A 14,108-nucleotide genomic window follows, 5' to 3' on the forward strand; every position below is an offset into this window, starting at 1 on the left:
GCAGTAGACTGAGTAGTACTCGGTTTCCCAGTACTGACCGTCGTTGACTTGCCAGTGCTGACGGTAGTCTTCCCAGTGCTAGCAGTAGACTGAGTTGTACTCGGTTTCCCAGTACTGACCGTCGTTGACTTGCCCGTGCTGACGGTGCTCTTTCCCGTGCTAACGGTCGATTGTGTGGTGGGTTTTCCACTACTAGCAGTTGACTGGGATGTAGGTTTGCCGGTACTAGCAGTTGACTGTGTTACACCGGTTGGTTGAGTCGTAGGTTGTCCGGCGCTAGCAGTTGTTGGTTTTCCAGTGCTCACAGTTGTTGGTTTCCCAGTGCTGGCAGTCGATCGTGGGACCCCAGTTGATTGAGTAGAAGGCTTTCCGGTACTAATCGTCGTTGGCTTCCCAGTGCTCTGTGTTGGTTGCGTTACACCAGTCGACTTAGAAGTAGGTTGGCCCGTGCTGAGAGCACCTGTGCTCGGCTTGCCTGTACTCTGAGGTCCCGTGCTGGGAGCGCCGGTGCTCTGCTTGCCCGTGCTCTGAGGTCCCGTGCTGGGAGCGCCGGTGCTCTGCTTGCCCGTACTCTGAGGTCCCGTGCTGGGAGCGCCGGTACTCTGCTTGCCCGTACTTTGACCTCCTACGCTCGGTGCGCCGGTACTCTGCTTACCAGTGCTGACAGCAGCCTGGGTCTGCTGAGTGGCCTGGGTCTGAGGATTGCCAGTGCTGACTTTGGCCTGTGTCTGCTGAGCGGCCTGAGTTTGCTGAGCGGCCTGAGTCTGCTGAGCGGCCTGGGTCTGCTGAGCGGCCTGGGTCTGCTGAGCGGCCTGAGTTTGCTGAGCGGCCTGGGTCTGCTGAGCGGCCTGAGTTTGCTGAGCGGCCTGGGTCTGAGCAGCTTGTGTCGTACCTGCAGCGTTAGCGGTAGCCGTTTCTTGTCTCCTTACCCTCCCCTTCTTTTCCCGAAGGTCGTGAGCAAGACTTTGTGAATGGTGCTCGAAACCCTTCGACTTCGAATATTGGTTGATGATTGGGGCGTTGCCAGGTGAAACGCCATATCCCAGAGCCCCTGGTGCCGCATCCACGGGGCGAACGAGAGGACTGAGCCCGGAAAGGGCAAACAAAATGAAAAGAAGGTACAACATTCTTGCAATAGCGGCCTTGTAGCGAAGGGCAGCTCTGAAAGTGAGCACTTGATCTGAAGAACAATAAGGTGGTCTTGGGCTTGTGAGGACGTTATCAATCTCTACAAGAGGGGGCGTGGACTTCCATCCTGTTCCTCACACGGTCAATGCCCTACATCCCTCAACGAGCTCATCGGGACTGAGCTGCTTGAGAGGGTCTGCTGGTCACAGCTTGAAATCCAGACCTCCTGGAGTTCTCAGCCATCCCCGTGGACCTTCCGTTTTGGTGGATCAAAGGTGAGCCGAACATGACGCCACCGGGCAAATCTTCAATAGTCTCAGACCAGGTCGTATCGACAACAAGGAATGCATCCTGTGTGAAACAGCTATCGAAGGACAGTGCCATCGGTATTTCTGAGGAGGCGATGTCAAGGATAAGGGCCCACCAGGGGAGCAAGGCCTGGCTAGTCTCGCAGTGTTGAGACTTAGACTTTGGAGATGTTGTCCATACAAGTACTGGCTCCTGTGGTTCACGACTTAGCCAGAGCCCAAGGGGGCCCCACAAAGCGGTAACCGTAGTGGCAGCAAGCAAAAGATGCCTGAGAAAAGCCGGTTTGAGCATGGGCAAGCGCATCATGGCTCGTTGATAAGGTTCGAATTGATAATCTGGACGCCGAGTGCATGGAATGGGGCCAGGGCACCCGATGCCCACGAGTACTGGGCCCCACGACCATCCAGTGCTCTGCGATCCGTGAGTCGTCGTCCACATTCGAGATTTAGATCCATGGTAATGGAGCAAAGATTCACTCCGAAACAAATGCTCTCCTGCATGAAGGTCGTGTTGATACCTCGTACACGGACAGACCAACGCTATTTGGCGCAAAAAAGCGTGCAGAATGGCCACGAAATGAAGGATGCTGTACAAAACCTACTGGTTCTATGGTGTACGGGTGCGGGATATTCAGATTTCTTGATATATGTCACGTGATTCATGATACCAGGATGTTGAATCATCTCGTGGTCAGACCCCGGCCCGGAATAAGGTTCAGAAACGAGAGGAAATCAGGGCGCGATGTATTGCGATTGGAGATAATTGATCCAAGCTGCGAGGGTGGATCTTGGGCCATATCCCCGGCGGAGATGAGGTGAGAGAACGCACAGACACTTAAACATCCTAGACAGCCACGAGGTAGCGGCCAACCTGAGCTTCAAAGTTTCCAGCTTGCTCTCACTCGCAACGAACCACCAATGCTTAAGCCGTGGAATAACTTGCCTCACAAGGTGGTTCGGACTCACTTAGATGCGAATCCAATAAATCACATCGATCTCGTACTCATTTGCGCGGACTTGGACATTCATGGCACCTGATGTTCGTCACGCAAGTTACCTTGCTACCCAATACTCCCTGAAAGCTCCGCAATCGAAGAGAGAGGGGAAAAGGACCATGACTTTACTTAATTAGGATTATTCCCGCTCATCGAGGCCGTTCCATATGGTCGGCGAAGTGTGCGAAAGAGAGGTGATCCGAGCTCAGATTAAAGTGGTTTTAGTCACCAATAGCGGTATTTTTCAGCGGTAATCTTGGCAGATCGACCATGGCGGGATCAATTAGTATGGACAAACCTTAAAAGTTCCAGACAGTATTATGATGAGAGAACCGTCAACTTGGTACATTCCCACGTGTATGGGGCGTGTGCAGAATGATAGAGACCAAAAGCAGGTCCGTGTAGAGAGGGCTAATATCCTGAGGTCGGTATTCAATGTTTTGAGATGGCAATGTGTTCGTCTCAGAAGGCCTGGCATAGACAGAAATCGCATAAGCATCTAACAGTGAGGAGCGCTTTACTCGACAGGATTCTGAGACATGGCTGAACATAGACCTCAGGTCGTCATTGTGCCGATGGTAGACAACGACAAGGTTGTTGTCAGCATGCGGAGGAGACTTTCAACAATTGAGACATGCCTCTCCAAAATTGAAATGACCGCGAATTCTGGCCTAGATGGGAATAGCCAGAACTCAGCCAAGATACCAGCAGACGGGTCTGACCCAGACGTGCCAGGGTTTCGACACTTTCGGGTTCCCGGGATCCCGAGAATTTTCGTGAGAGGGAATTTAGTTGTGTGCAGAGCGTTCCCATCGCAGCAGCAAGTGTAGCACAGACGGGTTCCAGCTGGATGGTACGCACGCACAGATGAGGTGTCAACCACATTTTCTCTGTGGTCAAAGCATTGGTTTCGTCAGAGGAATCGAGTTCCAACCTCGAAAAGGGTCCTTTTCAGCGCAAAGGCCTCGCTCATTCCTTTCCCAGGAAAATGGAATTTCCACCATTATGCTTGGTGACACGGTCAGTTTCTTGCACGGTATGAGAGAATCGAACCGGGAGTCCTCGGCGCATGTATCCTCCCAAGACCACTGGTGGCGGATAATACGGATGGTAGATCTTCACTAAGCGAGAATGCTCTACCAATGCTTTGGTAGTACGTGGTTGATCATCAGGTTGTGATGACATCGGAGCGCTCTGAAATTTTCACAGACAGCAAAGATCTGCCCTGTGGAACTGTCCTATCCACGTACAGTCTAAACACAGCGTGTTTCCAAAAGAGGCACCAGAGAGCGCTCCGAGGAGCAACTCGATGTGTAGGATGTTGTTGTTTTTTGTGAAGCCCTATGTTCCAATTGATTTCGCGGAGCTAGAACATTCACCATCCCTCTGGACAGTAACACCTGAGTGGCCTCGCTACGATCGGGCACCCTGGCCAAAGCGCGTAGGCAAGGCCCATCTCGAACGTGATCGGTGTTCCAGAAGATTTCTCCATCGACAAGCCTGTTTGGGAGGAGCTCATGGTCCGCGGGCGCTCAAGCCGAAACGACGTCATTTTGGCGCTGGCACCGGAGCAAAAATGAAGGTCGGCGGAAGGTGAGATGGACGACGAGCTCAGGCGACTTTTTGTGCTCTAAGATAGGATCGGGATTTGTTCGTGCGTGCACTGTCTGTGTGAAAGAGGAACGTGCGTGGCTAAGATGTATCGTGGTTATTTTTGAAGTGTGGATTTGAAGTGGATTTAGAGTTGGATCGGCTTTGTGTGGTTCCGCGTTGCACCCGGGCAGCTGCAGCCTGCAGGAACCACGGAACCAAGGGTGCACCTTCCCCTAAACTATCATCAACAACACGTGCCATCTCCCTGCTGCAAAGCCTTCTAGGCCCATCGGCAGCTATAACGCTCGCTGCAATGTAGGAGAGGTTGAGTTGTCTGCCTCTGAGCAGGACTGTACCGGCTTGTAACGAATGCTACTCCCTGGGGCAAAGGGCACGAAACAGGCTGCATCGTGAGGACGACGAGACATTCAGATGCTACACAAGTCTAGAATACGCAATCACTGCCGTGCATTGCTATTTTTTATGAGCACTGCGACTGTACAGCTTGATGTTCATAGTTCAAGTCAATCATTGGGCTAAGCTGACACTCGTGGTCCGTACTGTTATACATGCGAGAAGTCAAAATGGGCCATGGCCACACTGAACTACGACAAGGCGGCAGCCTCCACGTCTTTGGCTCGCTCGATGATCATGCCGAGTATCTCTTTCTCAGTCTTGGTGAACTCGAACTTCAGCTCTGGATACGTCGTCAAGCAGCATTGATTGTCTTGCTGCAGCTGCCATGCATCATCCCCTTCCCATTTGTGTGGTTCTACAACATAGTCTTCGAAGGCTGCAAATTGCTTATGCGACTTGTCCGCAAATTTGTTGTCTAACACCCAGCCGTTGAACCAAAGAGGCTTGCCTGTGAGATCGAGATGGAGCAGTTGTGGTGCACAGATCATGAAGTTTGCTGGGAGTGTGGCCAAGGGGTCTTGTCTTTGTTCTTCTCCTTCTCTCTTGGGCATCGTCGAGTCCTCTTCTTCAGATGAGATCTCCTCATGGTGGCCGGTGCTGTAGTTGGCCACTCCCATGGTGCCGGCATTGCCCTGGTGAAACGAATACTTGAAATCACCACCGAGTTCCCATCCTAACCAGAAGGTTTCTTTATCACCTGCGACTAGTGAGTAGGAATTCTGTTGACATCCCAGGTTGTCTCTTACCATACACCATATCATAAACACCGATTATTCCCTCGTCCTCGTCACCATCTCTGTCTGGGCCGTTCAATCTAGTGACCAACAACATTGATAGAAAGTGCTCCCATTTATCGACCACAATAACACCTGACTCTTGCATGTGTGAACTTTCCCCGGTCCAGAACCGATTCTGCTTTACCTGAGACGAGAAAGGTTTAGGGAGAACTTGCTGTACCCAGCGCTTTTTAGACTCTGGCATCATAAGCCTATCCTTGAAGAAGAGAGCGCCGGTTTTTCGGTAACCTGGATCGTCGAACAAGACTGCTGGGTCTTGGAAAAAGGCACTATCGGCGTCGATGAAGATGACTTCGCGGAAGCTGGAGAAGAGAATTGCGAACGGTTTGATAGCCCATCCTGCCAATTTCCAACCCTCATCATTCACCATCTGAGACACGTCTCGAGTTACAACACCGTTGATGGTTTCTAGCTCTGCACGATAATCCTCAGAAAGGTCAGAGTCGCCAAGGTACATCACTTCAACTGGCAATGTACAGCCAAGTTTACCTGTGTCTCTGTGGTCAGTCATACCCCTTCACCTATTGGCCATGATGAATTACTTACGGAATGAGTAAATTGTAGTCATCAGGAAATGGGCTTGATCATCCCCTGCGGTCAACACTATTCCTCGTTGTGCGGCCTTGAACTGGAGATGTAGAGACATATGGTCCGCAAAGAAAGGTGATGTGTAGGGAAATAGAAGTTGTCCGAATCTCGCCAGGAAGTATTTGTAAGTCTCATAAGCCCTAATGATCTGGCCCGTTGTCATTGACGAAAAGATCCCCGTCGCCTGAGTTGCATAGCCGGGCATCTTATTTAGTTGTGTCAAATATTGCACAATATCGTCTCTGACATATGAAGGTCCATCAGGGGTCGACGCAAGATGTAGATCCTCCCAGATTTGAAAGAAATCTCGATAAGACCGAGTACGGAGGCCCATCTCGTGAAGCCTCTCCTTCCCTGTTCCTTCAACTGGCCTAAGGAGGTCACGCATGTTCATCTCTCCTGGTAGGCTAGTGATAACCCGCTCGAGCGCGGCCTCCATGTCACTTCGACGCTGAAAAGGTGGAGAGCCATTGTTTGGGTGCTTTGCTGTCGACCGGCCTCCAAAGTTTGATTGCTGGCCGATGATCGAGAAGTCCTTGGGATGGATGTTTGCATTGTTGGAGGCTCTCTTATCACTCTCTGGTTTTTTCAATGCAGTGACTATTCTTGAAGTCGGTGTCTCATTGTCGACTACGTTTCCTTTCGGGGGGGAACTCCATGCTGCCACATCATCACTGGCGTCCGTATATTGAACTTCAGGGATTTGGGTTCGCTTGAGGTATGTTCTCAATTCTGTCGGAAAGCGAGACGAATGAGCTCCTGGCACTGGATACTCACCTCCCAGAGCATGCCAGGATATGTGAGTGAAGATGAGTACAACAGCAAACACCAGCACCCGTCTCTTGGAAAAGATGGGAAAATTTCGTTTCTGATCCAAACATGGCAATCCTGGATGCACCCTCCCTTCTTTTGGTGGGCTTTGCACCATGTTCACGATCTTGATCATGCTCCTGACGTTGGACGACGTTAAGAGATGGTACAAGGCTGAGGTGGGCTAGTTTTCTTGTTTCCACGAAGATCGTTCTCCATAGTGTGGGTCTATCTATTACCGCGATACCGGAAAGCAAGATCGACAGGGCAAGTGGATAAGGTTTGTATGACAGGAACAAGCGAGAATCCCGTTATTCTGTCAGACTGATCTAGGGTCTACCAGCCGAGGTGGTCTCTGCGTTTTCAATAGTTTGAACCGCATTGACCACCACGGCTTGACACTCCAGAAATACGGCACATACACATACACCTTCATGAACCCTGACTTGGATCTTCAGCACAGACCAAGAGCTTGGTAGAGAGAGAGGGAGCAGACAGATCTCATCTTCCTACACCCCGATCGAGCGGCCTGTGCCTCGAGGAGCAACAGGTATGCGAGAGTTGCTATTGGTCACTTTTGGTGCAGTCGCCTCCGCGATCGAGAGCCGACACTAAGACAATCACAGAAGCATGGGCGCTGGACGCAAGCCCACCAAAATTTTATCGGAATCCATGGTACTGGGTACTCGTGGCAAGTGAAGCTCAGACTGTCCCAAGGACTCGGTAGCCGAGACTTTGGTCTGAACAACGGGGCACTCAGGGTGGCATTCCGTCATGGGGCATGGCTCAGGCACGCAGAGAAAATGTCGTTGCGGCTTTGAGAGAAATTTTGGATATGACCTAGGTTTGACTTTGCCTAGACTGGCGTTCATCATGCCCGCAGCTGATCAGCCTTGAATGTATCGATTCAGCTGCTTGTGGCAATAATTGAATCCAGATCGGTTTCCAAAAGAAGAAGGCCTTGTCTTCTGGCCCAACAAACCGCCTTGTCAGGTCAAGGGCTTCACAGCGGCAAGGTATCAGACCCACTGGTATTGAAAATTAGGGCTGCGGCATCCTCTTTTAGACTTTGAACAGGGCTTTGAGAGAGAGGTTCAGGCGATGCCGCAAGACACGATTTATGCGATGCGATGCATAAACCTTGACAACGCTTGAGTCAAAGCAAGGGTCTAGTCTTCAATATTAGCTTATGCGATTGGGCGCACTACAACCTGGTCAGAGGCGCCGACGAAGGAGAGCTGAATGCTTTGGACGCCGTTCTAGATTTGATATCTACAACACTTGGTGGCGAACGATCTACAAAAATTACCGTCAAGACTTAACCATTACACAGCACTCTCACATTGGTAAAGGTGAAATCCTCTCTTGAGCCTTAGCTCCCCGTGTTCATTAGGGCTGGACGCAGAAGAACCATCTGTGTAAGCTCTGTGATTTCCCTTTATGTCGTTCCAAGGTACCCCCGCTGAACTACTTCAGCTGACAGTCAGTACCACCTATAGCTCCCCCTGCTTTGTTCGATGCAATAGAAACACACAGGCCGGCCAAAGTCTTGGGTAATCTTCATCTGTTCTACCAGCAAACAGTGAAAATATCAGGTCAGAAGACTACCACCCCTGAAGTCACAGGGTAGCTGACTCAGTGCCAACCTAGACGAAGAAAGGTCAAAGTATTCTTATGAAATGGAAAAATCTCCTGAAGTCCCATTCAAAGAGCAAGAAGAGCTCGCCAGCGACATCCTTGAAAGGCGCTCAGTTGAGCGTGGCTCCCTAGATACCAAAACCGTCAGATGGATCGCCATCAATGCATCAGCAACGGTTGCTATTGTAAGTCCCCTGAAATCCCGCCATCGAGATTGACCACATCGTCGAATCTAAGACAGTCCAAAAGGAGTTGTACTCATCAACTACAGGTTTATGTCAACAAGACGATATTTTCAGATCCTGCTTTCCGGCAATGCCAGCTCAGCTTCGTGGCTTTCCACTTTGCTATCACCTGGACTACCTTGGCTGTAGCCTCAAGACCTATCATCGGCGCTTTTGCACCTGCCAGAACAAGCGCTCTTGGGATCCTCCCTCTCACCATTGCTATGGGGGCAAACGTCGTACTCATGAACCTGTCACTGGCTCATTCATCAGTAGTATTCTATCAGATTGTTCGAATACTCCTCACCCCACTGACCGCTCTGATGAACCTGTTCATCTACGGTTCGAAAATCCCGTTCTTCGCGGTGATGGCGCTCGTACCAGCATGTGCTGGTGTAGGTGTAGTGTCATACCTTGAGGCGGTCTCTAAGCAGAGTTCCGGCTCGAATCACACCTCCATGCTTGGTGTCATCTTTGCGTTCAGTGGCGTCGCCGTTAGTGCTTTATACACAGTTTGGGTTTCAGCATATTACCGCAAGCTGAAGATGACAAGCTCGCAGCTCTTGCTCAACCAGATGCCTGTTGGAGGATTGATCCTTGCGGTTTCCAGCTATTATACGGACAAATACCCGGTATGGGCTGAAATCACTCGTGAACAGTGGACAATGGTTGGCATAGTAAGTCTCCGACAGCAATTGGCGCTGGAGCTGTACTAACAGCCACGTCCAGAGTGGTCTCTGTGCGATGCTCATCAACGTTTCTCAATTCTACATCATCACGCACGCAGGTCCCGTGAGCAGCACTGTCGTTGGCCACCTGAAGACCGTCCTTGTCATCGCTCTGGGCTGGATCGTGAAGCGAGAAGTTGTTGGACCAGAGAGCGCATTTGGGGTGACTCTTGCAGTTTTGGGAATCATGGGGTAAGTTGCACATACCCTTGACATCGCGTGTTCCACTTCTTGACCATCCGATTATAGCTATTCCTACGCGTTGTACCTGGAGCAGAACCGTCAGGGAAAGTGAAAGGTTGCAAAGCCCCATGGGGCCAGTAATCTGTTGTAATTAAAAGTATTACTATTTTGGGGATACTTGAGATTGCGATGTCGTCAGACTGTCAAAAGCCGACGGAGAAATTGCCCCGCGGACTTTTGTCTTATTCAACGACCAAGGGTTAATGAAGCATCGGTTGTTGTTCCACCGGCTCGCTCCTTAGTTGGGCGCTAAAATTGTTCGGTCTCTCCCCTTCTATCTCGAGAGCCGAGTACGAGGTACTTACCGATGCAGCCTCCTTATAATAAGGGGATTTCAACTTTGTCATACCATAAATTGCTGCACGTTTCAGATTATGCAGAGAGACGGGGCCTTTTCTCGCTCAATAATAAGCAGACCCGTCTGAGGACCCTTTATCATGACGCCTCTAGATAGCTCCCAAGCTTCCAGATACCATCGATATCGTCTGGCTAAGATCTAGCCTACCAGACGATGATTCTACTTTCCTCTGATGAACCCAGTGAACAGTATTAATTCCCATAAATGTATCACCAAGGGCTTTCCTGGCCTAGGAATGCACAGATATTATTTGAATCTGAAACCCTTTTATTGTTGTAATGGACAATCTAAACAATTTCTAGTAATAATCATAATGCGGTTGGCAGTCATCATACTTGCATGAACACAACGACGAGTGCTTTCCACAACTCGATTCCGACACATTCAACAGGCGGTATTGCGTGTAAGAAGTGGCATCCGCGTCTTCCTTCTCATTTTCGGCATGCCTCAGATCATGCTCTGCATCCGTATGAGTCGAATCCGCGCCACCGCTTTCCTGCTTCTCGGGTTCTAATGTTGAAACCTTCTCACCTTCTTCAGCTAAGCGGGCTATAGTAGGTATCGCACCACTCTGCCCTACCTCGGCGTACCATCCGAACTTTCTCCACACAATGTCTGATAGAAGTGAATGAGTTTTGTACTGATGGACACCGACTTGAACCTCGCCCTTTTCGTTCAACATCTCACCCCATTCGTTAAATGTGACCATGGGCGTAGTACCCACACTACCAAAGAGTGCTTCATCGTTGGGCACAAGTTCGGCCTTTCCAACACCGTTGTGTCGCAGCTCCTTATCCAAGAGATTTGAGTAGTAGATGTGGATATGCATCGCTTGGTCATTGCATCGATAGAGTGAGACTTTCAACTGAGAAGCCATTGTGTCCATGTACACCTTGATCGCTCGTGCTGTCCCGTAGACGGAACCGGCGCAGATACGATTTTTATGCATGTAACTGAGCGTCTGCTGAGGCGAGACGAAAGAATCAGTCTCAGGACTCGCGCATTGATTGAACCATCCAACGTGAACTGAGCACTGGCCAATTCTGAGTCCTGCCCATTCAGCAAAATAGAGCAACTCAACATTGGTTTTCATGTCCATGCTGAAGGGATTTCGTTGGAAGACTACATCTAAGTCGCATGCCAGGACTCTTTCATACTGTTTTTCATGCTGGTTCAGGTAGTCTGACCAACCTTGAAATCGTCGTAGCACGACCGCAACATCCTTGATCTCTGGCAGAATGCCGACGAAATCCAAGGATGGGTATCTTTGCTTCAACGCTTGGAAGCCACTAGGGAGGTCTTGAGCCAGGTTCTCTGGCACAATGATTTTCACCTGTACTGGAGCCGCAGGGCAACTATTGCTGCGCTGCCGTTGAAGCGCTTCTTCGCTGACTGCAATTTCAAGTGATTGCATGAAGATAAAGATTTGGTCCTGCCAACTCGGTCCATCTATGGCGCTGAGAATAAGATTGGGCTTGAGCTCCGGGCAGGCAGCCAGAGTGTGGACTGTAATCGAAGGATGTGAAGTCACAGTTGACAATGGCTTTGTATGATTGGGAGGGAGGGAGACGGAGACTGTTGTTGAGATGCTTGAAGTCGGTCTCAGATGGTATTGAGATTTCAGTTGGCTGAACTGGTCCCCAGACTTTTGTTGGAGAGTAGTCCAATACTCATTAGAATCCGAGTTTGAGTGAATAATAGCGCCATTTTGGTACAAGTATATAAGAGAAAGAAATAGAACCGTTATCCCAACATATGATGGCAGTCGCGAAAAGAAAAACATGGTCCCAGTGAGTATCGAGTGAAACTATTCGGGCATACACCAGACTGAACGAGACAGCAGGTCACCATCTTGAAGGGTTGCAAATAATTTGAGGAGGATAGTACAGTGCAAGGCTGACAAGCTCAACAGGGCAAGTTGTTCGCTATTGGCTAGTCGCATCCAATTCAAAGTCAATTGGGGGAGTGAAGAAAGAATCTTTCACGGTCATTACAAAGAGCACGGGCCCCTTGAAAACACTGTCAACCTTTTCAAGCACCCGACCTCCACAGAGTCTCACCCGAAGGGTGTCTCGAGTCCTCAGGATCTGGACTGTATCTCGGTTACAGGATCAGTGTTGCAACCATGAGAGAAAGAACCTCTCGGGTGCCATTTTGGCTTGGATGCACTGTTGCGGGAAGGAGCTCTTTTGGCGGCTACTTGGGCCAGGCACATCCTGGAGGCTTTGCACCAATGGAGAGGACTCGTGCTTCCACATTCGGAAGACTCTCCATCCGCCATCGTGCTCAGGTCCTCTTGGACCTTGCCACATGGCGTTGCTGTCACCATGGTATGAGGGCACCCGGAGTTCTGGTTGAGAGACTTTGGACACTTTGACACTTTGACGTGCCGTTCAGGCTCAGGTGGGTCGTATGACGCTTCGTCCATGATGGCAAGAAAAATGCCGAGCTCCATCTTCCATCCGTGTTCAGGGTTCCCCGATGAGTGTAATTGAGGCCAGTGCTTTTCGAGCTGGGCCACCATGATTGTCGAGAAACAGATCCTGATCTCCCCATAGCCTGATGGTCACGCCGGGGGTCGCCAGCTCGAGCTCGAGCTAGTGCCCCATGGCACTCATCTAAGGAGCGGGATGCATTCGTCCGGGTGATCGATTCTTTTGTTCCTGGGAGCCAGACGGGCTGGTCTCGTTTCCTTTCCTTGGACTTCGTCTGCTATCCTCACCTTTTCCACTTCGTCGTTCCTCGCCCCAGCTTACATTGTCTGGCCATCAACACAATGCCCCTCAGATTGATGTCCCCTCCAGCAGATAGGAGTGAGAAGACTCCTTACAACCCTAGTAAGGCATCTTTCAGCCTGACGGCTACGTCGAAGAGATACGTGCGGAAAGTCTTTTTCGCCATCGTTACACTCATTGTCCTCTATAACCTCCTACACATTAGTCGCAGCACCACTTTACGGATTGAGTCCTCGACATATGGATTGACACTTCTGAAGCCAGCTGAGAAGCATACTGGCAGCTTCCTTCCTTTGGATGAAGCCCAGTCTCTATGCGAGACGCAGAAGTTCCAGACTTACCCTGAGCGGGAGAAACATCGTAAAATATACGATTTGTTCCTGATCGGTACGGAGCTGGACTGGCTGGAAATTCGTCTCAATGAGCTTCATCGCCATGTAGACTACTTCGTGATTGTTGAGTCATCACGAACATTTACAAACCATCCGAAGCCCCTTCACTTCAAAACCCACTTTCACCGATTTGCGAAATTCGCTCCGCAAATTATCTACCACACAATCGACTTCCAGGGTATGGAAGAGAATTCTACATGGGAAAGAGAGCGCTACCAGAGAGACTCCATGTTGGACGTCGTGTTCCCCAGCTTGATCGGTGCTCAAGCACCAAGCCTAGGAGACGTCATCTTGGTATCGGATATTGACGAAATCCCTCGCCCTTCCACTCTGACACTTCTTCGCAATTGTCTCTTCCCCGAAAGAACCACCCTCCGCAGCCGTTTCTTTTATTATTCCTTCCAGTGGGAGCACGATGGAAGTGATTGGAACCATCCACAAGCAACATTCTACCAAGGCAGCTCCACGGTCAAGCCGGAAGATCTTCGTATGGGAGCGGGAGACTGGGATATCTCCAATTCGTCCTGGCACTGCAGCAGCTGTTTCGAGACAGTGGCACAGATGGATGACAAGATTGGCTCATTCTCGCATACAGAATACGACCAGCCAGAGTTCAGAGATCCGGCCGAGATTGTGCGGCGCGTACGCAACGGGCTTGACCTGTTTGACCGCGAAAGTGAAAAATACAACAAGGTGGACTCGCGGGTTGATCTGCCGTCCTACTTGAAAGCGAACCAGGAAAAGTTCTCCTTCATGATCGACCGCGACCCGTTGAATGCTAACTTTCGAGACTACCCCTGAACAGCATGGTCCCGTGGGATAAAGCTTACTCTTTACTGGTTAATGTGTTCGGCGTACTAAGTTCTCGGCACTTGGAGGTCCAAGGAGAGATGTACGGGAGCTTCGGATCAATCGGCGCTGACGGTGTTTGTCCGTGTGGTTGGAAACTTCGGTACGAACCAGTTGGAGGATCATTTCATTCAATTTGAGAAAGACGTTAAATCCACGCAAGGCGCTATGATGCATATTCTGTGGGCATTAAGTAGCGTTTCAACCAATGGAAACGCGTAACCATCAGGTGATTTCCTACCCCTGACCCCGATCCCCCCTCCTTTCAGGTGTTCATGTCGCGCGAGGCGGTCTCCTGTTTATGT

General features: G+C 50.3%; 5 protein-coding genes across 5 annotated transcripts; 2 read left to right on the forward strand and 3 right to left on the reverse strand.

Moving 5' to 3' along the window:
- Positions 1-38: 38 nt before the first annotated feature.
- Positions 39-1,127, reverse strand: A1O9_03780 (uncharacterized protein; the record flags this gene model as incomplete). The annotated part of the gene is made up of 1 exon (XM_013406073.1): positions 39-1,127. A coding segment is annotated over one exon (1,089 nt), but the record flags the coding sequence as incomplete, so codon positions are not given.
- A 3,502-nt stretch (positions 1,128-4,629) lies between these two features.
- A1O9_03781 (uncharacterized protein) lies at positions 4,630-6,754 on the reverse strand (the record flags this gene model as incomplete). The annotated part of the gene is made up of 3 exons (XM_013406074.1): positions 4,630-5,138; positions 5,188-5,727; positions 5,785-6,754. 3 exons carry the CDS (start codon positions 6,752-6,754, stop codon positions 4,630-4,632), a joined length of 2,019 nt encoding a protein of 672 aa, XP_013261528.1.
- Positions 6,755-8,315: 1,561 nt separating this feature from the next.
- Positions 8,316-9,422, forward strand: A1O9_03782 (uncharacterized protein; the record flags this gene model as incomplete). Its single annotated transcript, XM_013406075.1, has 3 exons — positions 8,316-8,459; positions 8,546-9,175; positions 9,228-9,422. 3 exons carry the CDS (start codon positions 8,316-8,318, stop codon positions 9,420-9,422), a joined length of 969 nt encoding a protein of 322 aa, XP_013261529.1.
- A 703-nt stretch (positions 9,423-10,125) lies between these two features.
- Positions 10,126-11,610, reverse strand: A1O9_03783 (uncharacterized protein; the record flags this gene model as incomplete). The annotated part of the gene is made up of 2 exons (XM_013406076.1): positions 10,126-11,307; positions 11,398-11,610. 2 exons carry the CDS (start codon positions 11,608-11,610, stop codon positions 10,126-10,128), a joined length of 1,395 nt encoding a protein of 464 aa, XP_013261530.1.
- A 993-nt stretch (positions 11,611-12,603) lies between these two features.
- A1O9_03784 (uncharacterized protein) lies at positions 12,604-13,755 on the forward strand (the record flags this gene model as incomplete). The annotated part of the gene is made up of 1 exon (XM_013406077.1): positions 12,604-13,755. One exon carries the CDS (start codon positions 12,604-12,606, stop codon positions 13,753-13,755), a length of 1,152 nt encoding a protein of 383 aa, XP_013261531.1.
- Between the last annotated feature and the right edge of the window lie 353 nt (positions 13,756-14,108).

The sequence above is a fragment of the Exophiala aquamarina genome (genome assembly GCF_000709125.1).
Source record: "Exophiala aquamarina CBS 119918 chromosome Unknown aczIA-supercont1.3, whole genome shotgun sequence".
Classification (NCBI taxonomy): domain Eukaryota; kingdom Fungi; phylum Ascomycota; class Eurotiomycetes; order Chaetothyriales; family Herpotrichiellaceae; genus Exophiala; species Exophiala aquamarina.